Source organism: Oncorhynchus nerka, linkage group LG6, assembly GCF_034236695.1.
Source record: "Oncorhynchus nerka isolate Pitt River linkage group LG6, Oner_Uvic_2.0, whole genome shotgun sequence".
Lineage (NCBI taxonomy): Eukaryota > Metazoa > Chordata > Actinopteri > Salmoniformes > Salmonidae > Oncorhynchus > Oncorhynchus nerka.
The window spans coordinates 17,470,535-17,496,376 of NC_088401.1; the positions used below are offsets into that span (position 1 = coordinate 17,470,535).

The window sequence follows — 25,842 nt, forward strand, 5'->3', positions numbered from 1 at the left end:
CATCCAGGCCCCAGGCCCTAACTATTCCTGCCCTGGGACATACAACCTAAATGTCAGTCTATGTCTGGTCTGCAACAGAGCTGTGGCAGACTGGGGTGATTCCTGGTCAATGAGTTAGTGTGTGTAAAAGAGTGAGAGAGATAAGTGTGTGGGTGTGTGCGCACCTGAGAGTTACCTGTGTGTGTACCTGTTCTCTCTCTGCGTGCCTCCTCTCCTCATCTCTCCGTAGTTGTTCCATCTCTTCATAGCGTCTCCTCTGTTCTCTCTCCTGTTGCTTCCTCATCTCACGCTCCCTACGCTGTTGCTGTTAGACAAAGAGTGTGAGGGAGAGAGAGCGTCATAGCTGTCACCAGATATGTCATTGAGCCGAGCCGTGCTGGAAAATGCAATGTGAACAGAAACCATCTGAAGCAGAAAAGTTGTGTTCAGGTGGGCATGATGGAGTGAAAAGCATGCCGTCTACCTCCTCCAGTCTCCTCCTCTGCTCTTTCTGCTCCTCTATGCGTTTCTGTCGCTCTGCCAACAGGAGACGTTTGTGTTCCTCGTTCTGCTGTTGCTCCAACTGCTGCCTCCGCAGAGCCTCAGAACGCTCCTTATTGGCCAGCTGCAGCCGCAGGAAGTCCCGCCTTAACGTCGACTCTCCAGGGACGTTGATGATGGAGCTGGACAAGGACCATTCAGAGGAGCGGTAGGAGAGGGAGGGTTTATGAGTGGAAATCTCTCTCCTACACATTTGGAGGCAAATACACACGCAAACACTAGTGTACACAAGCACACACACCCTACCTTGGTTCCCCCATGTCCCGTTCCTCCTCCTCTTCCTCACTGCCACTGTACTCATACTCTGTTTCATCTGCAGCACACACACATCAACCAGTTACACACACACCAACCAGTTACACACACACACACATCAACCAGTTACACACACACACACATCAACCAGTTACACACACATCAACCAGTTACACACACACACACACACACACACACACACACCAACCAGTTACACACACACACACACACATCAACCAGTTACACACACACACACACACACACACACACACACACACATCAACCAGTTACACACACACACACACATCAACCAGTTACACACACACATCAACCAGTTACACACACACACACACATCAACCAGTTACACACACACACACACATCAACCAGTTACACACACACACACATCAACCAGTTACACACACACCCACATCAACCAGTTACACACACACACACACATCAACCAGTTACACACACACACACACACACCCACATCAACCAGTTACACACACACACACACACACACACACACACACACACACACCCACATCAACCAGTTACACACACACCCACATCAACCAGTTACACACACACCCACATCAACCAGTTACACACACACCCACATCAACCAGTTACACACACACCCACATCAACCAGTTACACACACACCCACACCAGTTACACACACACATCAACCAGTTACACACACACATCAACCAGTTACACACACACACACACACACACACACACACACACACACACACACACACACACACACACACACACACACCATCCAGTTGGATCTGAACCTTGTTTTCTTTTGGCCGACTTTTCTTCAGCTGGATGCAGGGGTGTGTGTGTGTGTGCACATATGTGCTTGTGTGTGTCTGTTGCGGTCAGTCTCACCCCTCTCTCCACGTTTCTTCTTGGTTCTGTCGATATGGTCCTTCAGTTGGATGCGGATCTGTCGTTCGTTGGGCAGCTCTCTGATGAAGGGGTGCTTCAACAGCTGCTCTGTGCTGGGTCTCTGACCATGACTCTTCACCAAGCAACTCTCAATGAACGACTGAAACTTCTTAGACCTGAACACACACAGAGACAACACAGTGAGTGTGTGTGTGTGTGTGTGTGCATGTGCGTGTGATAACTCACCACTTCTTAGACTTGAGTCTGGGGGCGGGGTTTCTGGGGATGAGGAAGAGAGCTCTCATTGGGTGCATGTCACACAGTGCTGCAGAGTGGGAGAGAAAGGGTTAACAAACCATGATACCTCCAACCAATGCACACGACGTCTGATAGTGTCTAATGCCACAGTATTCACTGTTGTGCCAGCCTACGTTGTGTTGTGGTAGGCACTGGTACTTACGCGGTGCTCCTTCTGCCATCTCTATAGCCGTAATACCCAGAGACCACAGGTCACTCTGAAAGACACAGAGGAGTTAGGAGGGATTGAGATGACCAGGGAAAATACACTAAACCCACAAACAGACATACACACAGTCTACTGTGGTACCTTGAAGTCGTAGGTGGCCTCAGGGTTCTCGTCGCAGGCGATGACTTCAGGAGCCATCCAATATGGCGTCCCTATAAACGTGTTCCTCCTCCCCACCGTACGGTCCAACTGGGCACTCACTCCAAAGTCCACTGGAACACACACACACACACACGCGTGAAACATTTTGATATGTCCGTCCGCCAGTCTGTCTGTTATCCTGTTTGTCTGTGTGTCTCACCCAGTTTGACCTCTGCGTTCTCTGTCAGCAGGACGTTCTGACCCTTGATGTCTCTGTGGATGACCTTGTGTTGGTGGAGATGGGTCAGACCCTAGAGAGAGAGAGCGAGAGAGTGAGAGATAACTGTTGGTTATTATAAGGCACACTCCACACACAGAAACGCATACAAGGCTCTCCCTCCATTTGGCAAATCTGACCATAATTCTATCATCCCGATTCCTACTCACAAGCAAAAACTAAAGCAGGAAGCACCAGTGACTCAGTCAATAAAAAAGTGGTCAGATGAAGCAGATGCTAAGCTACATGACAATTTTGCTAGCACAGACTGGAACATGTTCTGGGATTCTTCCGATGGTACACCACATCAGTCACTGGCTTCATCAAAAAGTGCATTGATGACGTTGTCCCCACAGTGACTGTACGTGCATACCCCAATCAAAAGCCATGGATTAAAGGCAACATCCGCACTGAGCTGCCACTTTCAAGGAGCGGGACTCTAACCCTGAAGCTTATAAGAAATCCTGCTATGCCCTCCAACAAACCATCAAACAGGCAAAGCATCAATACAGGACTAAGATTGAATCATACTACACCGGATCTGAAGCTTGTCCTGATGTGGCAGGGCATGCAAACTATTACAGACTACAAAGGAAAGCACAGCCGCGAGCTTCCCAGTGACACGAGCCTACCAGGCGAGCTAAATAACTTCTATGCTCTCTTCGAGGCAAGTAACACTGAAACATGCATGATCAGCTGTTCTGGACGACTGTGTGATCACGCTGTCCGTAGCCGATGTGAGCAAGACCTTTTAAACAGGTCAACATTCACAAGGCCGCAGGGCCAGACGGACTACCAGGACGTGTACTCCGAGCATGCGCTGACCAACAAGTGTCTTCACTGCCATTTTCAACCTGTTCCTAGCTGAGTCTGTAATACCAACACGTTTCAAGCAGATCACCACGGTCCCTGTGCCCAAGAACACTAAGGTAACCTGCCTAAATGACTACCGACCCGTAGCACTCATGGCTCACATCAACACCATTATCCCAGAAACCCTAGACCCACTCCAATTTGCATACCGCCCCAACAGATGATGCAATTTCTACTCCACACTGCCCTTTCCCACCTGGACAAAAGGAACACCTAAGCAAGAAGGCTATTCCTTGACTACAGCTCAGCGTTCAACACCATAGTGCCCTCAAAGGTCATCACTATTTAATGTCAGCAGGTTTCATTCCAAATATGTTGATTGCATTAGTTTTAGATGTGGGGGAGTTAGAGAATGAGAGGTGAGAGGGTGTCAAGGCAAGAAGGAACTTTTAATCTATGCCATCAAAGGGAACATGAAATTTGACATCCCAATTAGGATCTGGCTAAAAATACTTGAATCAGTTATAGAACCCATTGGCCTTTATGGTTGTGAGGTCTGGGGTACGCTCAACAACCAATAATTCACAAAATGGGACAAACACCAAATTGAGACTCTACATGCAGATTTCTGCAAAAAATATCCTCTGTGTACAACGTAAAACACCAAATAATGCATGTAGAGCAGAATTAGGCCGATACTGTGGGAGCAAGCAATACATATAGGGACAAATACAATACTGTACCACAAGAGGAAGATACACTTAGAGAGCATTTGCCATTCTGGTAAAATGCATTGTCTATTGTATAGAACAGGAAACCAAAGTAAGGCCATGAGAGCATAGGACAGCTGGACATACCAAGGTCAGAGGAACATACAAAGGAGGGGGTCAGCCAAATGACCAACGGATGGACTATAGACATAGGGCATATATTTTTAGGACATGAAGAGAAGAGACACATAGTCTACTAGTCCTAATAAGGACATACATACCAAAGAACACACCAAGCTAAAACATAAGGGCCCATAGGATAAGATGGGAATGTATTATTTTTGGGACATGAAGAGGTCCTGTCACCATTATAACTGAAAGCAGATATGGGCGTTATTGGGCATGTACAAGCAGGAAGCACAGATTGAAAGATAATGGTGGCAGATGGACTGAGGGAAGTAACTTCATTTTGCATGTGGGATGGACTCATATGTTGTATGTGTATAAAAACAGAGCCAGTGCTCTGGAAAAGGGTGTGTTCCGCAGACCATCTAGGCTTCTGATATGTTTGTATTAAAAGCCTATATTGAATTCACAAGTTCTTGTAAGTGTTATATTTTGTAACGATCCTCCACGACAATACCCGCTAATGATCAAAATCAGGAAAAGAGCTGTTAAATTCTACAAACACCTAAAAGGAAGTGATTCCCAAACCTACCATAACCTCCCAAACCTTCCACAAGCTGGCTGGAGTGTTTACAGACATATTCAATCTCTCCCTATCCCAATCTGCTGTCCCCACTTCAAGATGTCTATCATTGTTCTTGTACCCAAGAAAGCAAAGGCAACTGAACTAAATGACTATCGCCCGTAGCACTCACTTCTGTCATCATGAAGTGCTTTGATAGGCTAGTTAAAGATCGTATCCCCTTACAATGACGGCCTACCACAGCCAAATCCGGACGACGCTGAGCCAATTGTGCACCGCCCGATGGGACTCACAATTTTACATTTACATTTAAGTCATTTAGCAGACGCTCTTAATCACGGCCGGATGTGATTTAGCCTGGATTTGAACCAGGGACTGTAGTGTTGCCTCTTGCACTGAGATGCAGTGCCTTAGACCGCTGCCCCACTCGGGAGCCCCAAGCAGGACAAGAGGAATACCTATGTAAGAATGCTGTTCATTGACTACAGCTCAGCATTCAACACCATAGTACCATCCAAGCTCATCATTAAGCTCGGGGCCCTGGGTCTGAACCCCGCCCTGTGCAACTGGGTCCAGGACTTCCTGATGGGCCGCCCCCAGGTGGTGAAGGTAAGAAACATCACCTTCACTCCGCTGATCCTCAACACTGGAGCACCACAAGGGATGCGTGCTCAGCCCCCTCCTGTACTCCCTGTTCACCCATGACTGCGTGGCCACGCACGCCTCCAACTCAATCATCAAGTTTGCAGACGACACAACAGTAGTAGGTCTGATTACCAAAAATGAGGAGACAGCCTACAGGGTGAGGGCCCTGGGAGAGCGGTGCCAGGAACATGAAGGAGCTGATAGTGGACTTCAGGAAACAGCAGAGGTAGCACACCCCTATCCACATCGACAGGACCGCAGTGGAGAAGGTGGAAAGCTTTGAGTCCCTTGGCGTAGACGGAAAAACTGAATTGGTCCATCCACACAGACAGTGTAGTGAAGAAGGTGTCACGAACCGGCTCAAAGCCCGTAACAAAGGGAGACAACGTGGAGATAAGGAGTAGCAAAATATATATTTATTAACTAAAGCAACTAAGTATAATATACAATGGTGTGTGTAATCAGTAATCAGTAGTGTAAGTGAGTGTTTTGCATGCATGAATGTGATAATGCAGGGTGTTGAAAGGTGCCAAAGCAAACAAACAACAGGCCACCAAGAACCACAACACAATCTACAAAGGTGTCTGCATGGAGAGAGTCTCCTCCATGAATGTGGAAGAGGTCTATTTATCCTGGGAGACACCTGGCCCAGGTGTTTCCCATGTAGCTGACGACCCTCCCAACTCCGCCCACCGGCATCCTAATAAGGAAACAAGAACAAAGACAGAATACGGCAGACAGAGTGTGAGGGTCGTCACAAAGGCGCAAAAGCTTCTCTTCAACCTCAGGAGGCTGAAGAAATTTGGCCTGTCACCACAACACTCAAACTTTTACAGATGCACAATTGAGAGCATCCTGTCAGGCTGTATCACCGCCTGGTACGGCAACTGCACCACCCGCAACCTCAGGGCTCTCCAGAGGGTGGTGCGGTCTGCCCAACGCACCATCGGGAGCACACTGCCTGCCCTCCAAGACACCTACAGCACCCGATGTCACAGGAAGGTCAAAAAGATTATCAAGGACATTAACCACCCGAGCCACTGCCTATTCACCCCGCTATCATCCAGAAGGCGAGGTCAGTACAGGTGCATCAAAGCTGGAACTGAGAGACTGAAAAACAGCTTCTATTTCAAGGCCATCGGACTGTTAAATAGCCATCACTAGCCGGCTTCCACCCAGTTATGTAACCCTGCACCTTAGAGGCTGCTATAGACTTGGAATCACTGGCCACTTTAATAATGGAACACTAGTCACTTTAATAATGGAACACTGGCCACTTTAATAATGGAACACTAGTCACCTTAATAATGGAACACTGGCCACTTTAATAATGGAACACAATGTTTACATGCTGCTTTACTCATCTCATAAGTATATACTGTATTATATAATACTGTATTTCAGTCAATGCCACTCTGACATTGCTCAATCTAATATTTATATATTTCTTAATCCCATTATTTTAGATTAGTGTGTAATGTCGTGAATTGTTAGATACTGCTGCACTGGTTGAGCTAGGACACAAGCATTTCGCTATACCTGCAATAACACCTGCTAAATATGTGTATGTGACCAAAAAACTTGATTTGATAAAGCCATCACCTATAGAGGGATGAACGTGGAGAAGAGTCCCTTAAGCAAGTTGGCCCCGGGGCTCTGTTCACAAACACAAACGGACCCCACGACAGCAACACAATTACACCCAACCAAATCATGAGAAAACCAAAAGAGAATTAGTTGACACAAGAATTAACAAAAAACTAAGCAAACTAGAATGCTATTTGGCCCTTAACAGAGAGTACACAGTGGCAGAATACCTGACCACTGTGACTGACCCAAAATTAAGGAAAGCTTTGACTATGTACATGTAACAGTATAACTTTAGACCGTCCCCTCGCCCAAACCCGGGTGCGAACCAGGGACCCTCTGCACACATCAACAACAGTCACCCACAAAGCATCGTTACACATCGCTCCACATCGTGGTTCCCCTTGCAGAACAAGGGGAACCACTACTTCAAGGTCTCAGAGCAAGTGACGTCACCGATTGAAACGCTATTTAGCGCACCACTGCTAACTAGCTAGCCGTTTCACATCCGTTACGTACAGACTCAGTGAGCATAGCCTTGCTGTTGAGAAAGGCACCAGGGTATGGGCGAGGGGACGGTCTAAAGTTATACTGTTACATACAGACTCAGTGAGCATAGCCTTGCTATTGAGAAAGGCACCAGGGTATGGGCGAGGGGACGGTCTAAAGTTATACTGTTACATACAGACTCAGTGAGCATAGCCTTGCTAAAGACCACTGTAGGCAGGCTTGGCTCTCAAGAGAAGACAGGCTATGTACTCACTGCCCACAAAATGAGGTGGAAACTGAGCTGCACTTCCTAACCTCCTGCCAAATGTATGACGAATATTAGAGACACATATTTCCCTCAGATTACACAGACCTACAAATAATAAGAATACAAATCCAATTTTGATAAACTCATATCTACTGGGTGAAATACCACAGTGTGCCATCACAGCAGCAAGATGTGTGACCTGTTGCCACAAGAAAAGGGCAACCAGTGAAGAACAAACACCATTGTAAATACAACACAGATTTATGTTGATTTATTTTCCCTTTTGTACTTTAACTATTTGCACATCGTTACAACACTGTATATATACATAATATACATTTGAAATGTCTCTATTCCTTTGAAACATGTATAATGTTTACCGTTCATTTTTCATTGATTTCAAGTTTGTTTCTTATCTTTTTCACTTGCTTTTGGCAACGTAAAACATGTTTCCCATGCCAATAAAGCCCTTTGAATTGAACTGAATTCTACCCTGAGGATCTCTCGGCAGATGTAGGCAGTCCACTCCTCCTTCAGAGAGTTCCCCTTGGTGTTCTTAATCAGATCTGTCACCGAGCCTGCCCCACAGAACTCCATCACCAACTACAGAGACAGAGAGAGAGAGTGGGATTAACACACACCAAACTGAACAGCACTCACTCACACAGGCATACGTACCCATAGCTGGTCGTCGATGCCAGGAGGATTCTTCTTGACGAAGGCACCGTAATAGGTAGCAATGTTCCGATGATGGCTGTACTTCTTCAACATGTTGATCTCTGCTTTAATCTCCTCTTCCTCATCCTGGAACACACACACACACACACCTTAGAGTGGTATACAAACACAGTTGACAGGATTTGGGATTTCTCAAATGAGTCTGAATGGCAGTTTTGTGTTTTTCCGGTTTTGTGTGTGTCTGTGACTTACGCCAGTGACGTCCATAACTTTGATAGCGGCAAGCTGGCCAGTTTTGACATGGCGACCCTGAGAGTCAGAGACATAGAGAGAGAGAGACAGAGAGAGAGAGACAGAGAGAGACAGACAGAGAGAGAGATAGATAGAGAGAAAGAGAGAGAGAGAGAGAGAGAGACAGAGACAGAGACAGAGAGAGACAGAGAGAGACAGAGAGAGAGACAGAGACAGAGAGAGAGACAGAGAGAGACAGAGACAGAGAGAGACAGAGAGAGAGACAGAGAGAGAGACAGAGACAGAGACAGAGAGAGAGACAGAGAGAGAGACAGAGACAGAGAGAGAGACAGAGAGAGACAGAGAGAGAGACAGAGAGAGAGACAGAGAGAGAGACAGAGAGAGAGACAGAGCGAGACAGAGCGAGACAGAGAGAGACAGAGAGAGACAGAGAGAGACAGAGAGAGACAGAGCGAGACAGAGCGAGACAGAGCGAGACAGAGAGAGACAGAGAGAGACAGAGAGAGACAGAGCGAGACAGAGAGACAGAGAGAGAGAGAGAGAGAGAGAGAGAGAGAGAGAGAGAGAGAGAGAGAGAGACAGAGAGAGACAGACAGAGAGAGAGATAGATAGAGAGAAAGAGAGAGAGAGAGAGACAGACAGAGACAGAGAGAGACAGAGAGAGAGACAGAGAGAGAGACAGAGAGAGAGACAGAGAGAGAGACAGAGAGAGAGACAGAGAGAGAGACAGAGACAGAGAGAGAGACAGAGAGAGAGACAGAGAGAGACAGAGAGAGACAGAGAGAGACAGAGCGAGACAGAGCGAGACAGAGCGAGACAGAGAGAGACAGAGCGAGACAGAGAGAGACAGAGAGAGGAGGGGGGGGGGGGGGGGGGGGAGATGAGTATCTAAAATAAAGCAGTTTTACCAACAGTTCCATCATGTAACCGGTTTGTGTTTTAGTCCCAAAGCCACAGACTGTCACCCAGCTCTCAGCCTGAACAAGATGGCTGATTGACAGCAGGCCAGCACACACAGGACTGCTGCTGATGCCCACTGACAAGGCTCCATCTGTACACAGAGTGGACAAAACATTAGGAACACCTATTTCCATGACATAGCTTTCCCCTGGATTCACCTGGTCAGTCTATGATCCCTTATTGATGTCACTTGTTAAATCAACAACACATCAGTGTAGATGAAGGGGTTAAACAAGGATTTTTAAGCCTTGAGACAATTGAGACATTGAATGGCACACATACACAATCTGAAGTTGAATGGGCAAGACAAAATATTGAAGTGCCTTTGAACGGGGTATGGTAGTAGGTGCCAGATGCACCGGTTTGTGTGTGTAAAGAACTGCAATGCTGCTGGGTTTTTCACACTCAACAGTTTCCTGTGTGTATCAAGAATGGTCCACCACCCAAATGACATCCAGCCGAATTGACACATATGTGGGAAGCATTAGAGTCAACATGGGCCAGAGTCCCTGTGGAATGCTTTCAACACCTTGTAGAGTCCATGCCCCAACGAATTGAGGCTGTTCTGAGGGCAAAAGGAGGTGCAACTCAATATTAGGAAGGTGTTCTTAATGTTTTGTACACATAGTGTAGCAGAGGTAGCTACAGTAGGGAAGTTAAATAATACCCAAAACAGCAAGATGTAACATAAGATGAGGATTGAGTCAGCATGTGTCTGTGTAGAGTGGAAGAACTCACACATCACTGCTATAACACACACAGATAATACAGTATGTTTCTCAGTATTGCATCAGACACACTGACTGTATTTGACGGGCAGAGAAGCTGAACCAGACTGTTCTATCCTTTCCCCTCTCTGCCCCCCTTCTCTCTCACCACCACCTCTCTCGCGTGCTCTCTCCTCCCCCTCACATCTCGTTCAGACATGCTGTGAGACAGCTGACGACCCACAACTCCATTCTCGACAGACAGACAGACAGACAGACAGACAGACAGACAGACAGACAGACAGACAGACAGACAGACAGACAGACAGGACAAACAGGACAGGACAGGACAGGACAGACAGGACAGACAGGACAGACAGACAGGACTCTGCTTGGTCCAGTTCTGTAGCTGACTGTCCTAAATGCTCTGGGCATACAGACTCACTCTCCCTTACACAACACCAGTGAAGCGAGGTCGCGAGCCAGAAAACAACACACTCTGAAACGGAAATGGAATGGCAGATATGCGGAAAGCATATTACACACAGGAAGACAACACAAGATCAGGTGTAATATCCTGAGAAGCCCTTTCACACTCGGAACCGTATATGGGGTGAAAAATGGCAGATTTGGACACTGATAAGCTCCTAAATTGGAACGTAGTGGCTGTACAGTAACAAGCTGTACGTGACATCAGAGCTCTGTATGGGTTTCGACTGACAGCCGCTCTGAACTTGAGCACCGCACGTGACAAGAAGTTGCCCCCATTCCTCCTGCCCCCATTCCTCCTGCCCCCATTCCTCCTTTGCAAAAAATAATAACGTCCGAGTGAGGGACAGCTTTAAATGAAGAGGACTCCATGTAGTTTGAAAGATGATGACTGTTTTGATGTCATACAAGCCAAAGGTCGATATCATAAAACTGGTGTAAAATACAGTGTCGTCGCTATTGGTACAGTGTCAACGCTATTGATACAGTGTCAACGCTATTGGTACAGTGTCAACGCTATTGATACAGTGTCAACGCTATTGGTACAGTGTCAACGCTATTGGTACAGTGTCAACGCTATTGGTACAGTGTCAACGCTATTGGTACAGTGTCCACTCTATTGGTACAGTGTCAACGCTATTGGTACAGTGTCAACGCTATTGGTACAGTGTCAACGCTATTGGTACAGTGTCAACGCTATTGATACAGTGTCAACGCTATTGGTACAGTGTCAACGCTATTGGTACAGTGTCAACGCTATTGGTACAGTGTCAACGCTATTGGTACAGTGTCAACGCTATTGATACAGTGTCAACGCTATTGATACAGTGTCAACGCTATTGATACAGTGTCATCGCTATTGGTACAGTGTCATCGCTATTGGTACAGTGTCCACGCTATTGGTACAGTGTCAACGCTATTGGTACAGTGTCAACGCTATTGGTACAGTGTCAACGCTATTGGTACAGTGTCAACGCTATTGGTACAGTGTCAACGCTATTGGTACAGTGTCAACGCTATTGATACAGTGTCAACTCTATTGATACAGTGTCAACGCTATTGGTACAGTGTCAACGCTATTGGTACAGTGTCAACGCTATTGGTACAGTGTCAACGCTATTGGTACAGTGTCAACGCTATTGATACAGTGTCAACGCTATTGGTACAGTGTCAACGCTATTGGTACAGTGTCAACGCTATTGATACAGTGTCCACTCTATTGGTACAGTGTCAACGCTATTGGTACAGTGTCAACGCTATTGGTACAGTGTCAACGCTATTGGTACAGTGTCAACGCTATTGATACAGTGTCCACTCTATTGGTACAGTGTCAACGCTATTGGTACAGTGTCAACGCTATTGGTACAGTGTCAACGCTATTGGTACAGTGTCAATGCTATTGGTACAGTGTCCACGCTATTGGTACAGTGTCAACGCTATTGGTACAGTGTCAACGCTATTGATCGCTATGCTTGATATGGAACAGTAACGGATGACGTGGCATTATACCCTGGGTTGTCCTGAACACGATGAGCCTGTTTGTTGTATTGTGAAGAACATTTGGTACGGACCACCCATCTGAATGCCCTCATCACTCCATCCCATGTGCACCAAAATGACCATCTGCTTCTCTGAACTGCCTAACACTAAGATGGTATGTTACCATTTAGAGAGCTATTTTGGCAAGAGAATGATGCCTACCTGACCCAGATTGTGATTTTAAAAATGGAGCGTTTTTAACACAACAGTAATTGTGTGATGGCGGAGATGCGGGACTGTGTTCCACACAAAACAACTAAAAAGTGTGCTCATTCTAGTTCCTCACCGGCACAGCTAGGAGAACTCCAAAATAACCTTATAGTTGAAGACTCTTCTTTGAGTCATAAAAGTGCATTGAAATTACTCAGGAACTTTGCAAACGTTGGAGAGGTGTGAGGCCACTTGAAGACCCCAGTTAGACCTCTCACTCAAACCCTTGTACATTTTTGGGGTCTTATGTAATGTATTCTGGGTATTTTCAGATTTTGTTATCAACAAATGCGGTGAAAAGTACAGTGAATTCAACAGTGTGATGTTTGGATCTAGTCTTGTGTCAGATAAACGGTTGTGTCCTCACCTTCAGTCTAATAGCCTTGGTTATACTTTCCATATTTGTTCTGTAAGAAACATTTGAATCTAACCATATCCATATAGGCTAAATCCCACAATTGTAGATAGGTATAGAAATATACACTGAGTCTACAAAACATTAAGAACACCTTCCTAATATTTAGTTGCACCTCCTTTCACCCTCAGAACAGCCTCAATTTGTCAGGACATTGATTCTACAAGGTGTCTAAAGTGTGGCCCATGTTGACCCCAATGCTTCCCACAGTTGTGTCAAGTTGGCTGGATGTCATTTGGATGGTGGACCATTCTCGACCCACACGGGAAACTGTTGAGGGTGAAAAAAACAGCAGCGCTTCAGTTTGACACACAAACCGGTGCGCCTGGCACCTACTACCCTACCCCGTTCAACGGGACACGTCTTTCATCTTGCTCATTCACCCTCAATGGAACACATACACAATCTATGTCTCAAGGCTTTAAAATCTTTCTTTAATCCGTTTCCTCCACCTCATCTACACTTATTGAAGTGTTTTTAACAAGTGAGGGATCATAGCTTTCACCTGGTCAGTATATGTCATGTCATGGAAAGAGCGGGTGTTCCTAATGCTTTGTCCACTCAGCGTAGAACAGATAAAACAATACTTGAAACATAGATATAGAAATAGATAAGAGAATGAATCTGATAATGAAGTGGTAAACAGAGACAAACATCCTTCCTACTTTGTGTGTGTGTGTGTGTGTATGTATGTATATATATATATATTCCTCGCATTCCTGACCCCCCTGAGTACGGTTACCTGCTTCCCTACTGACAAGACCCCACACGCCAGTCAGAGAGAGAGAGAGAGATAGAAGGGGCTATGAGGCCTACAAAACAGCACTCTTCTAGTGAAAAGCTAGATAACATGGAAACAAACAAGCCAACATCTTCACACTAACCACCTATCGCTGTCTGACTCCCTGTACAGTCCCCTGTCAAGTCACTGGCAGAGAGAGTTCACTGCAACCACATGAACCTGAGCCTTATCCAAAAACAACCCCTAACTCCAACCCCTGGTGTTTTCAATAGGCTTGTTAGTTGGTTAGCCTAACTTACATACCTAGCTACACTATACATACAAAAGTATGTGGACACGCCTTCAAATGAGGGGATATGGCTATTTCAGTCACACTGGTTGCTGACAATCGAGCACACAGCCATGCAATTTCCATAGACAAACACTGGCAGTAGAATGGGCTTACTGAAGAGCTCAGTGACTTTCAACGTGGCACCTTCATACCTTCAATACCACCTTTCCAACACGTCAGTTCGTCAAATTTCTGTCCTGTTAGAGCTGCCCCAGTCAACTGTAAGTGCTGTTGAGAAGGGAAAATGTCTAGGAGCAACAATGGCTCAGCCACGAAGTGGTAGGCCACATAAGCTCACAGAATGGGCGCGTAAAAATCTTCTGTCCTTGGTTGCAACACTCACTACCGAGTTCCAAACTGCCCCTGGAAGGAACATTAGCACAATAACTGTTTGTAGGAGAGTCATGAAATGGTTTTCCATGGCCGAGCTATGGAACTAATATGCAACTAATATCAACATATTTCGTTTTCCAGAATTGATTTGCCCTTCAGTCAGTTTATGAAATATTGTGGATGAACATCTAATTCTGACATAAGACTCCAGAATCCGGGATAAATGATATACACTACCGGTCAATAGTTTTAGAACACCTACTCATTCAATGGTTTTTCTTTATTTTTACTATTTTCTACATTGTAGAATAATAGTGAAGACATCAAAACTATGAAATAACACCTATGGAATCGTGTAGTAACCAAAAAAAGTGTTAAAGAAATTAAAATATATTTTATATTTGAGATTCTTCAAATAGCCCCCCTTTGCCTTGCAAGCTGATGTCTATCAGTGCAGAGAGAATTCATAGAAAGTGAATGTCATTCTCGTTCTTTGAGAGACAGGCGCTTCTCACATGGTCACACGTTGGTCTCAAACATAGGTTGCAATGTTGCTCAAACCATAAGCTAGAAATCAACTTTTTTCACATTACGGGGACAGAATAATTAACAATTTAGAGACAACTCGAATGAACTTTGATCTCTTTCATTTGAAGTTTTACATTGCAAAAAGTTCAAATAAAATGTTCCATGCCATGACAGATACCGGATCTGGCCAAATAGATTCCGTAACTAAACAGTTCGAAAACAAAGAGTTACCGGATCCTGTTCCGGCAGTATCTGGCTCAAATTAAGCACTGCCGCCCAATCACCCACTGAGCACCGAACAACACCGGACCTCCATAGAATTTCGTCAGTTCAAATCTGAACCAATCATAGACGTCTGTTTCACAAGTTTGGAAAGCACACTCCCCAGTACAGAAGAGTACAGTAGATTTACAGTACAGAAAGTTGGAGTACAGTATAGGTCAGTAGAGTATAGTTCAGTACACTATAGTACAATGTACTGTATTGTAATGAACTCTACTGTACTTTACTAAACTATACTGTGATGCCCACACTTGTGAAACATAGAAGTAAGTCTATGTTTTGCAGTGAAGCTCATTAGAAAAATTCCTTGTGTGTGAATAATACCCAAACATGCAAAAAGGGATATTACATTTGTCTACCTTTGCTAGTCAGGATAGACAGGATGACATACATAATGATGCATTTCTGTACAGTTCAGGGACCCATGATGTTATTCGCTGCGTCATTATTTTACAGAGTGTTAATCCGCTTCCCTTACTGATGTTCTGTAACCAAAATATATGTTTTTCTAACTCAATGTGTCATGTCGGATCCGACACCCCATTCTTTCTGCGAAAATCTTGTGATCTTAATTCTGAGTAGATATTTAACAGTTTTTGGAAAACTTGGTCACATTAAAAGCTCAGGGTGATTTTACAATCGTTCTGTTACCAAACTTTACATCTGCACTGTTCTTCGAGTAAATTTGTTTTTTTTTGTAAAACTTTGTAAAACTTTTGTTCAAAGTAGTCTTTCTGCATATGGCTTGTTTAACTTTGCAATCAATGTGTTTTGTTTGGCATACATTTTAAAGTGAGGAATAGAAGTCTCAGCGTCATTCTGTTACTGTGGAATTGGCTTACCCTTAATGTATATTGAATAGGTATGAAATACTAGCTGACAAGTGCCTGGGTTTAGGGGCCAGGGGTTGTTTCTGGACTGTGCCCTGAAGTTTAAAAAATACATGTCAAATTAAAAGTCATCAACTCTCTCCTCTCATTGGCAACTCGTTACAGTTCAAGGGAAGGTGACAGAGCTGACCTGCCTGTTTTTGGTTGATCAGAGTTCATGTGGGAGGAGTCATCAGGCACACTCCTGTCTGATAGGTTGAGTGTGTGGTGAGGGGTGTGTCTTACCTTGTAGACCTGACCGTAGGTTCCATTTCCCACCAACTCCACTAGTTCAAATATACCAGCTGGGTCCTGGAGAGAGAAATAGAAATAGGGAGAGAGAGAGAAATAGAGAGAGAGAGAGAAATGGAGAGAGGGAGAGAAATTGAGAAAGGGGAGAAATAGAGAGAGGGGAGAGAAATAGAGAGAGGGGAGAAAGAGAAAGCAGTTAGTCAAGCATTGAAAGTATTTTCTCAAGAATTCAGACCCTCTGGAATCTGATCCCCCTCTACACACACAAGTGTATACGAGCAAACACACAGTAGGACAGAGATCTATAGCGGTACACTGTGACTCCATAGAACGTGCGAGTGAGTGAGTGAGTAGGGAATACTGGAGTTGAAATAAGCCACATGCTTCCATAGGGTAATTGCAAAAAAATCTAAGTTATTTTTTATTCAAGGTCGACCAGAAGCACTTTTAAACCTAGAACACTGCTCTAGAGACAGGCGGAGACCAGAAGCACTTTTAAACATAGAACACTGCTCTAGAGACAGGCGGAGACCAGAAGCACTTTTAAACCTAGAACACTGCTCTAGAGACAGGCGGAGACCAGAAGCACTTTTAAACCTAGAACACTGCTCTAGAGACAGGCGGAGACCAGAAGCACTTTTAAACCTAGAACACTGCTCTAGAGACAGGCGGAGACCAGAAGCACTTTTAAACCTAGAACACTGCTCTAGAGACAGGCGGAGACCAGAAGCACTTTTAAACCTAGAACACTGCTCTAGAGACAGGCGGAGACCAGAAGCACTTTTAAACCTAGAACACTGCTCTAGAGACAGGCGGAGACCAGAAGCACTTTTAAACCTAGAACACTGCTCTAGAGACAGGCGGAGACCAGAAGCACTTTTAAACCTAGAACACTGCTCTAGAGACAGGCAGAGACCAGAAGCACTTTTAAACCTAGAACACTGCTCTAGAGACAGGCGGAGACCCACCACACACTCTCCCCTTCAACTAGCACCACCACGCACATCCATATCTTTTAACGTGTGTGTGTGTGAGAGTGCGAGAGAGGGAAGCATTGGGTCATGGGTTTGTGTGCGTATGTCTGTGTAAATATCAATATGAATATTGTGCTAATGTTCTTGTCCTATACCACTCAAGTTATGGTGTCTCGAAGTTGATGAATGTATTGACCCCCTCATTTATTGATCCCCTCAGCGCTCTCTGTGTGTGTGTGTGTGTGTGTGTGTGTGTGGTGCAGGGCGATATGGCCAAAATATCATATCAGGTTGTTTTGTTTTTTTATTGGACAGTATGATGTTATTTGACTGTATTTAATGTATTTGAATAATAAAAGTTCTACATTTGCTTTATGGATAGTGAGTGATCCTAAGGTACTTTATGGGTAGTGAGTGATCCTAAGGTACTTTATGGGTAGTGAGTGATCCTAAGGTACTTTATGAGTAGTGAGTGATCCTAAGGTACTTTATGAGTAGTGAGTGATCCTAAGGTACTTTATGGGTAGTGAGTGATCCTAAGGTACTTTATGGGTAGTGAGTGATCCTAAGGTACTTTATGGGTAGTGAGTGATCCTAAGGTACTTTATGAGTAGTGAGTGATCCTAAGGTACTTTATGAGTAGTGAGTGATCCTAAGGTACTTTATGAGTAGCGAGTGATCCTAAGGTACTTTATGAGTAGAGAGTGATCCTAAGGTACTTTATGAGTAGTGAGTGATCCTAAGGTACTTTATGAGTAGTGAGTGATCCTAAGGTACTTTATGAGTAGTGAGTGATCCTAAGGTACTTTATGAGTAGTGAGTGATCCTAAGGTACTTTATGAGTAGTGAGTGATCCCAGGATGGCAACACATCCATTCTATGTGATTTCAATGAGTCTTTCTCCATTCTGATTGTTTCACGCTGTTCAATTAGACTTCAACCCAAAACAAATTTCCGCATTTTCATAAATTTCTGCATTTCCTGCACTCATTGAGATGATTTCCACCCTGCCACCTAGGGCTGCACCATATGGATAAACAATCTAGGCCTTATTTTTAACCAAATGATGCAATTCTGATTTTGACAGCAAAACTGTTGGAATCATGGAAATAGAATGATTATTCTAATTCTATAGTTAGGGGCAGCAGGTAGCCTAGTGGCTAGTGTTGGGCCAATAACCGAAAGGTTGATAGTTCGAATCCCGAAGCTGACAAGGTAAAAACCTGTTGTTCTGCCCCTGAACAAGGCAGTTAACCCACTGCTCCTAGGCCGTCATTGTAAATAAGAATTTGTTCTTAACTGACTTGCCGAGTTAAATATAGGTTAAAAATATATATAAGTGGGCACTTTAAATACAGTGTTGCATTCATTTAAATGCCAGAGAAGTTATTGTGACAGGGTAGGAACCAAAGTGTTGATAAATGTTTCCTAGGGGACCCTATAAACTTTACCTACATTGAATGTTTTCTTTTAGCTACACTCCATGACCAAACGTATGTGGACACCTGCTCATCGAACATGTCATTTCAAAAATCATAGGCATTAATATGGAGTTGGTCCCCTTTTTGCTGCTATAACAGCCTCCACTCTCCTGGGAAGGCTTTCCACTAGATTTTGGAACATTGCTGCTATAACAGCCTCCACTCTCCTGGGAAGGCTTTCCACTAGATGTTGGAACATTGCTGCTATAACAGCCTCCACTCTTCTGGGAAGGCTTTCCACTAGATGTTGGAACATTGCTGCTATAACAGCCTTCACTCTTCTGGGAAGGCTTTCCACTAGAAGTTGGAACATTGCTTCCATTCAGCCACAAGAGCATAAGTGAGGTCAGGCACTGATGTTGGGTGAAAATGCCTTTAGGCTAGCAGTCTGCATTCCAATTCATCCCAAAGGTGTTCAATGGGGTTGAGGTCAGGGCTCTGTGCAGGCCAGTTAAGTTCTTCCACAATGATCTCAACAAATAATTTCTGCATGGACCTGGCTTTGTGCATGGGGGCATTGTCATGCTGAAACAGGAAAGGGCCTTCCCCAAACTGTTGCCACAAATTTGGAAGCACAGAATTGTCTAAAAAGTAATTGGATGCTGTAGTGTTAAGATTGGGGCCCAAACCATGAAAAACAGCCCCAGACCATTTCATGAAGCTCCAGACGAACAGTTCTTGTGTTGACGTTGCTTCCAGGGGCAGTTTGGTACTCGGTAGTGAGGTATGCGCTTCAGCACTCGGTGGTTCTGTTCTGTGAGCTTGTGTGGACTACCACTTCGCGGCTGAGCCGTTGTTGCTGCTAGATGTTTCCACTTCACAATTACAGCACTTACAGTAGACCAGGCAGCTCCAGCAGAAAAGATATTTGACGAACTGACTTGTTGGAAAAGTGGCATCCTATGACGGTGCCACGTTGAAAATCACTGATCTTTTCAGTAAGGTCATTCAACTGCCAATGTTTGTCTTTGGAGTTTGCATGGCTGTGTGCTCAATTGTATACACCTGTCAGCAACGTTTGTGGCCGAAATAGCAAAATCCACTAATTTGAAGGGGTGTCCACATACTTTTTAGTGTACTTCATGTAGGTAACATATTCATGCTTTGCATAATCCTCTTTGATTTAGAAGATACTGTTGCACAAACAACATGCTGATTTAGTTCTACACCATCACTGATATTATCAGGCTGTATAGCGAATTACATTTCATCTGACTCATACCGCTGCTGCCCAACTTGCTTAGAAAAGACAACCTAGCTGTTTGCAGATGTAAGAAACAAACCAATTGTGTAACTATAGAACACTAAATGGATTTATATTAAGATGCAAAGTGAAAACAGCATCGTTGTCATTAGGGATGCACAATATCTCGGTAAGCCGTATTGCATGCTCAAGAATGAAGTGATACCCTCTGTCATGGCATTGAAACGCCTGCTCAACAAAACAGCAGACGTGATACCCTCTGTCATGGCATTGAAACTCCTGCTCAACAAAACAGCAGACGTGATACCCTCTGTCATGGCATTGAAACTCCTGCTCAACAAAACTGATGATAGGTACAAGGACCGCTACTTCTTTAACAGGCATTCTCTCTGAGCCTCTTTAATGTGTGGCCAACATGCTCGATGCTAGGTACAAGGACCGCTACTTCTTTAACAGGCATTCTCTCTGAGCCTCTTTACTGTGTTGCCACCATGCTAGATGCTAGGTACAAGGACCGCTACTTCTTTAACAGGCATTCTCTCTGAGCCTCTTTACTGTGTGGCCAACATGCTCGATGCTAGGTACAAGGACCGCTACTTCTTTAACAGGCATTCTCTCTGAGCCTCTTTACTGTGTTGCCACCATGCTCGATGCTAGGTACAAGGACCGCTACTTCTTTAACAGGCATTCTCTCTGAGCCTCTTTACTGTGTGGCCAACATGCTAGATGCTAGGTACAAGGACCGCTACTTCTTTAACAGGCATTCTCTCTGAGCCTCTTTACTGTGTGGCCAACATGCTAGATGCTAGGTACAAGGACCGCTACTTCTTTAACAGGCATTCTCTCTGAGCCTCTTTACTGTGTCGCCACCATGCTCGATGCTAGGTACAAGGACCGCTACTTCTTTAACAGGCATTCTCTCTGAGCCTCTTTACTGTGTCGCCACCATGCTCGATGCTAGGTACAAGGACCGCTACTTCTTTAACAGGCATTCTCTCTGAGCCTCTTTACTGTGTGGCCACCATGCTCGATGCTAGGTACAAGGACCGCTACTTCTTTAACAGGCATTCTCTCTGAGCCTCTTTACTGTGTGGCCAACATGCTAGATGCTAGGTACAAGGACCGCTACTTCTTTAACAGGCATTCTCTCTGAGCCTCTTTACTGTGTGGCCAACATGCTAGATGCTAGGTACAAGGACCGCTACTTCTTTAACAGGCATTCTCTCTGAGCCTCTTTACTGTGTCGCCACCATGCTCGATGCTAGGTACAAGGACCGCTACTTCTTTAACAGGCATTCTCTCTGAGCCTCTTTACTGTGTCGCCACCATGCTCGATGCTAGGTACAAGGACCGCTACTTCTTTAACAGGCATTCTCTCTGAGCCTCTTTACTGTGTGGCCAACATGCTAGATGCTAGGTACAAGGACCGCTACTTCTTTAACAGGCATTCTCTCGGAGCCTCTTTACTGTGTTGCCACCATGCAAGATGCTAGGTACAAGGACCGCTACTTCGATGCAGACAAGAAACAGAGTTTACGTGAAATGTAAAAATGTAACAGTATAGCTTCCGTCCCTCTCCGCGCTCGAACCAGGGACCCTCTGCACACATCAACGACTGCCTCCCACGAAGCATCGTTACTAGAGGTCGACCGAGTAATCGGAATGGCCGATTAACTAGGGCCGATTTCAAGTTTTCATAACAAAACGGAAATCGGTATTTTTGGGCGCCGATTTCCGATTCTTTTTTTTCTTTTTTTAAATAATAATAATGTATACCTTTTATTTAACTAGGCAAGTCAGTTAAGAACACATTCTTATTTTCAATGACTGCCTAGGAACGGTGGGTTAACTGCCTTGTTCAGGGGCAGAACAACAGATTTTCACCTTGTCAGCTCAGGGGTCCCAATCTTGCAACCGCACAGTTAACTAGTCCAACGCTCTAACCATTGCACTCCACGAGGAGACTGCCTGTTACGCGAATGTAGTAGAAGCCAAGGTAAGTTGCTAGCTAGCATTAAACTTATCTTATAAAAAACCATCAATCATAATCACTAGTTATAACTACTAATCCAGTTTAGCAGGCAATATTAACCAGGTGAAATTGTGTCATTTCTCTTGCGTTCATTGCACGCAGAGTCAGGGTATATGCAAGTTTGGGTTGCCTGGCTCATTGCGAACTAATTTGCCAGAATTTTACGTAATTATGACATACATTATAGGTTGTGCAATGTAACAAGAATATTTAGACTTAGGGATGCCACCCGTTAGATAAAATACTGAACAGTTCCGTATTTCACTGAAATAATAAACGTTTTGTTTTCGAAATGATAGTTTCCGGATTCGATCATATTAATGACCAAAGGCTCGTATTTCTGTGTGTTATGTTATAATTAAGTCTATGATTTGATAGAGCAGTCTGACTGAGCAGCAGCAGGCCCGTAATCATTCATTCAAACAGCACATTCGTGCATTTTGCCAGCAGCTCTTCGCAAGCACAGCGCTGTTTATGACTTCAAGCCTATCAGCCTAATGGCTGGTGTAACCAATGTGAAATGGCTAGCTAGTTAGCGGGGTGCGCGCTAATACGGTTTCAAACGTCACTCGCTTTTAGATTTGGAGTAGTTATTCCCCTTGCGCTGCAAGGGCTGTGGCTTTTGTGGAGCGATGGGTAACGATGCTTCGAGTGTGGCTGTTGTCGATGTGTTCCTGGTTCGAGCCCAGGTAGGGGCGAGGAGGGGGGACGGAAGCTATACTGTTACACTGGCAATACTATAGTGCCTATAAGAACATCCAATAGTCAAAGGTATATGAAATACAAATGGTATAGAGAGAAATAGTCCTATAATTCCTACAACCTAAAACCTCTTACCTTGGAATATTGAAGTCTCATGTTAAAAGGAACCACCAACTTTCATATGTTCTCATGTTCTGAGCAAGAAACTGAAACGTTAGCTTTTTTACATGGCACATATTACTTTCTACTCCAACACTTTGTTTTTGCATTATTTAAACCAAATTGAACATGTTTCATTATTTATTTGAGGCTAAATTGATTTTATTGATGTTTTATATTAAGTTAAAATAAGTGTTAATTCAGTATTGTTGTAATTTTCATTATTTCAAATAAAAAAAGTAAGGGATGTAAGTGGAAGAAATAGGATTTGATTATGTTTTACTCATAATGGGACATATGTAAATGCCAACAAAATAACTTTTTGGTCAGTGTGTGTTTCAACTACTTAACTGTACAAGAATGCTTAAAAGGGCACTACATTGTTTAAATATTGGTTATCTGTATCCGTTTTTTTGGCAAGGAAAATATCGGAAATCGGCCAAAAATGTCATATCAGTGCATCCCCCCAAGTGTCTCTTGGTCGAGGAAAAACAAATGAGCTCCTTGAGTGACAGGGGCGGGGCTAGTTATGTGTGGAAAGCAGCATGGAGCGAGAGATGACTCAAGTAGCGAAAGTAAACTCTAAAAATGGACGTTATACACAACTTATCACATTAAACAAACCAAACATTCAAATAACTTTATAGAAGGTAAAGTAAAACTCAAACTGGTCCGTGCATTAATACCGGTATAGCCCTAGCTGGGTTCCAGACCTGGTGGCCCACGGGGTGAATTTGGGCCATGGGTGGTTATGTTTTTATTTGGCCACCAAGTTTTTGTTGACTTTCAATGTTTGGACATAAAAAAACAGGAACTCAACTCCAAGTGATTTTTATTTGTCATATTTTCACAAGTATTCCCACGCATAATAGAGAGACCTAATCGTATACAAATGTAAGTAAAGTTTGAAATGATGTTTTAGTCAAATATCTGTTTGGGCTTCTTGCGGCCAATTTGTAGTCTACAAAATTTTTGTAATTATGTCCCGCCAGCCTGAACATCTGCTCAAGAAAAATGTTTTTTAAAAATGGTCCCGCAGCTGGATGTAGTTGAGGATCCCTGGTCACAACCGCAAGGCTCTCCAGAGGGTAGTGAGGTCTGCACAACGCATCACTGGGGGAAAACTACCTGCCCTCTAGGACACCTACACCACCCGATGTCACAGGAAGGCCAAAAAGATAATCAAGGACAACAACCACCTGAACCACTGCCTGTTCACCCTGCTATCATCCAGAAGGCAAGGTCAGTACAGGTGCATCAAAGCAGAGACCGAGAGACTGAAAAACTGCTTCTATCTCAAGGCCATCAGACTGTTAAACAGTCATCACTAACATTGAGTGGCTGCTGCCAACATACTGACTCAACTCCAGCCACTTTAATAATGAAAAAATTGATGTAATAAATGTATCACTAGCCACTTTAAACAATGCCACTTAATAATGTTTACATACCCTGCATTACTCATCTCATACGTATATACTGTACTCCATCTACTGCATCTTGCCTATGCCGTTCGGCCATTGCTCATTCATATATTTCTATGTACATATTCTTATTCATTCCTTTACACTTGTGTGTATAAGGTAGTTATTGTGAAATTGTTAGGTTAGATTACTTGTTAGATATTACCGCATGGTCGGAACTAGAAGCAGAAGCATTTCGATACACTCGCATTAACATCTGCTAACCATGTGTATGTGACCAATAAAATGTGATTTGATTAGGGGAAGTGAGGGAGACAGGAAAAGGAAATCCTCTCCCATGAGCAGTGTGCTGCTCCACAGCTCTCTGCATCTAGGTGACCTAATTTCCAGTCGCACCGCAGATCTGGACGAAAGCTCAAGAGGCCAGCAGTGGAGGTAATAACTGTCATACATCTATTAGAGAGAGAGAAGAGCTGAGAAGCTGCAAATTGTTTAACTCTATTTCGAGAGAGAGAGAGAGAGAATCAACGTGATGTTGGACGTGTCAGATTTCTACAATCCAGATACCGCAAATGTGTATGTATGTGTGTTTGCATAGCACGTGCATCATTCACAGCCATGTGACAAGAATGTAATCTAACACACATACATACATACATACATACATACATACATACATACATAGACACACACACAGCCGCTCCTGCCTGTCATGTTGGGGCTTGAGCCTGCTGCTGCTGCTGGTAAGATCCTGTTGCGTAACGACCTGCCTGTAATGACTATGTAAGACTACAGAGGCTGTCAAAACACACAGCACAAAGAACAGTGGTCTTACATTTCCTTTGCTTGTGTGGGGGGGTGACAACTGTCTTAGAGCCCTCAAACTGAGCCAATCCCACTGCTTTTCGTTGCTCCCGTCTAAACAGGGACCGATTTAGACCTGGGACACCAGATGGGTGCAATTAATGATCAGGTGGAACAGAAAAGCACCAGGCTCCGGACCTTGTTTCGTATTCCTGTCCTAGAGGACGCACACACATCAGAGTGCTGTGAGGTCACTGACCTCACAAAAATCACATAACCAGTTTGCTGTTCTCTAATATAATTCAACTGTGTGTGATGCCGCGCTACAGACAGCTTAACATCTGCCACAAACACAGACAGAGAGGGGCCTATTAGACACAAACACAGACAGAGAGGGGCCTATTAGACACAAACACAGACAGAGAGGGGCCTATTAGACACAAACACAGACAGATAGGGCCTATTAGACACAAACACAGACAGAGAGGGGCCTAATTAGACACAAACACAGACCCAGGGTTCCATTACATCACGTTCCAATTGTTGCGAGAAAAAGGCTTTCTGAGGTTGTAACGCGCGTGGGAGGGAGCTGAAACCCCAGCATACATCGGTTGATCTAAATCAATGATCTGATCAGCGGATGCATGGCAGGTAACGACGGATCGAAGAC

General features: G+C 44.3%; 1 protein-coding gene across 13 annotated transcripts in view; it reads right to left on the bottom strand.

Moving 5' to 3' along the window:
• LOC115130096 (TRAF2 and NCK-interacting protein kinase-like) overlaps nt 1-25,842 on the bottom strand; it is a 93,556-nt gene that overhangs the window by 67,174 nt on the left and 540 nt on the right. For 8 of the 13 annotated variants that reach the window (XR_010464044.1, XM_065019315.1, XM_065019310.1 and 5 more), the window contains exons 2-13: nt 16,387-16,452; nt 8,736-8,792; nt 8,484-8,609; nt 8,298-8,408; nt 2,528-2,618; nt 2,308-2,438; nt 2,161-2,215; nt 1,947-2,025; nt 1,701-1,876; nt 787-853; nt 464-662; nt 176-304 (exon numbers count right to left, since the gene is read on the bottom strand). Coding sequence is in view for 12 of the 13 variants with exons in the window: in XM_065019315.1 (XP_064875387.1) it covers nt 176-304; nt 464-662; nt 787-853; nt 1,701-1,876; nt 1,947-2,025; nt 2,161-2,215; nt 2,308-2,438; nt 2,528-2,618; nt 8,298-8,408; nt 8,484-8,609; nt 8,736-8,792; nt 16,387-16,452 (1,287 nt within the window). In the remaining variant the exon portion in view is untranslated. The remainder of the gene's footprint in view (nt 1-175; nt 305-463; nt 663-786; nt 854-1,700; nt 1,877-1,946; nt 2,026-2,160; nt 2,216-2,307; nt 2,439-2,527; nt 2,619-8,297; nt 8,409-8,483; nt 8,610-8,735; nt 8,793-16,386; nt 16,453-25,842) is intronic. The other 5 variants (XM_065019318.1, XM_065019317.1, XM_065019311.1 and 2 more) reach the window with 1 other exon arrangement.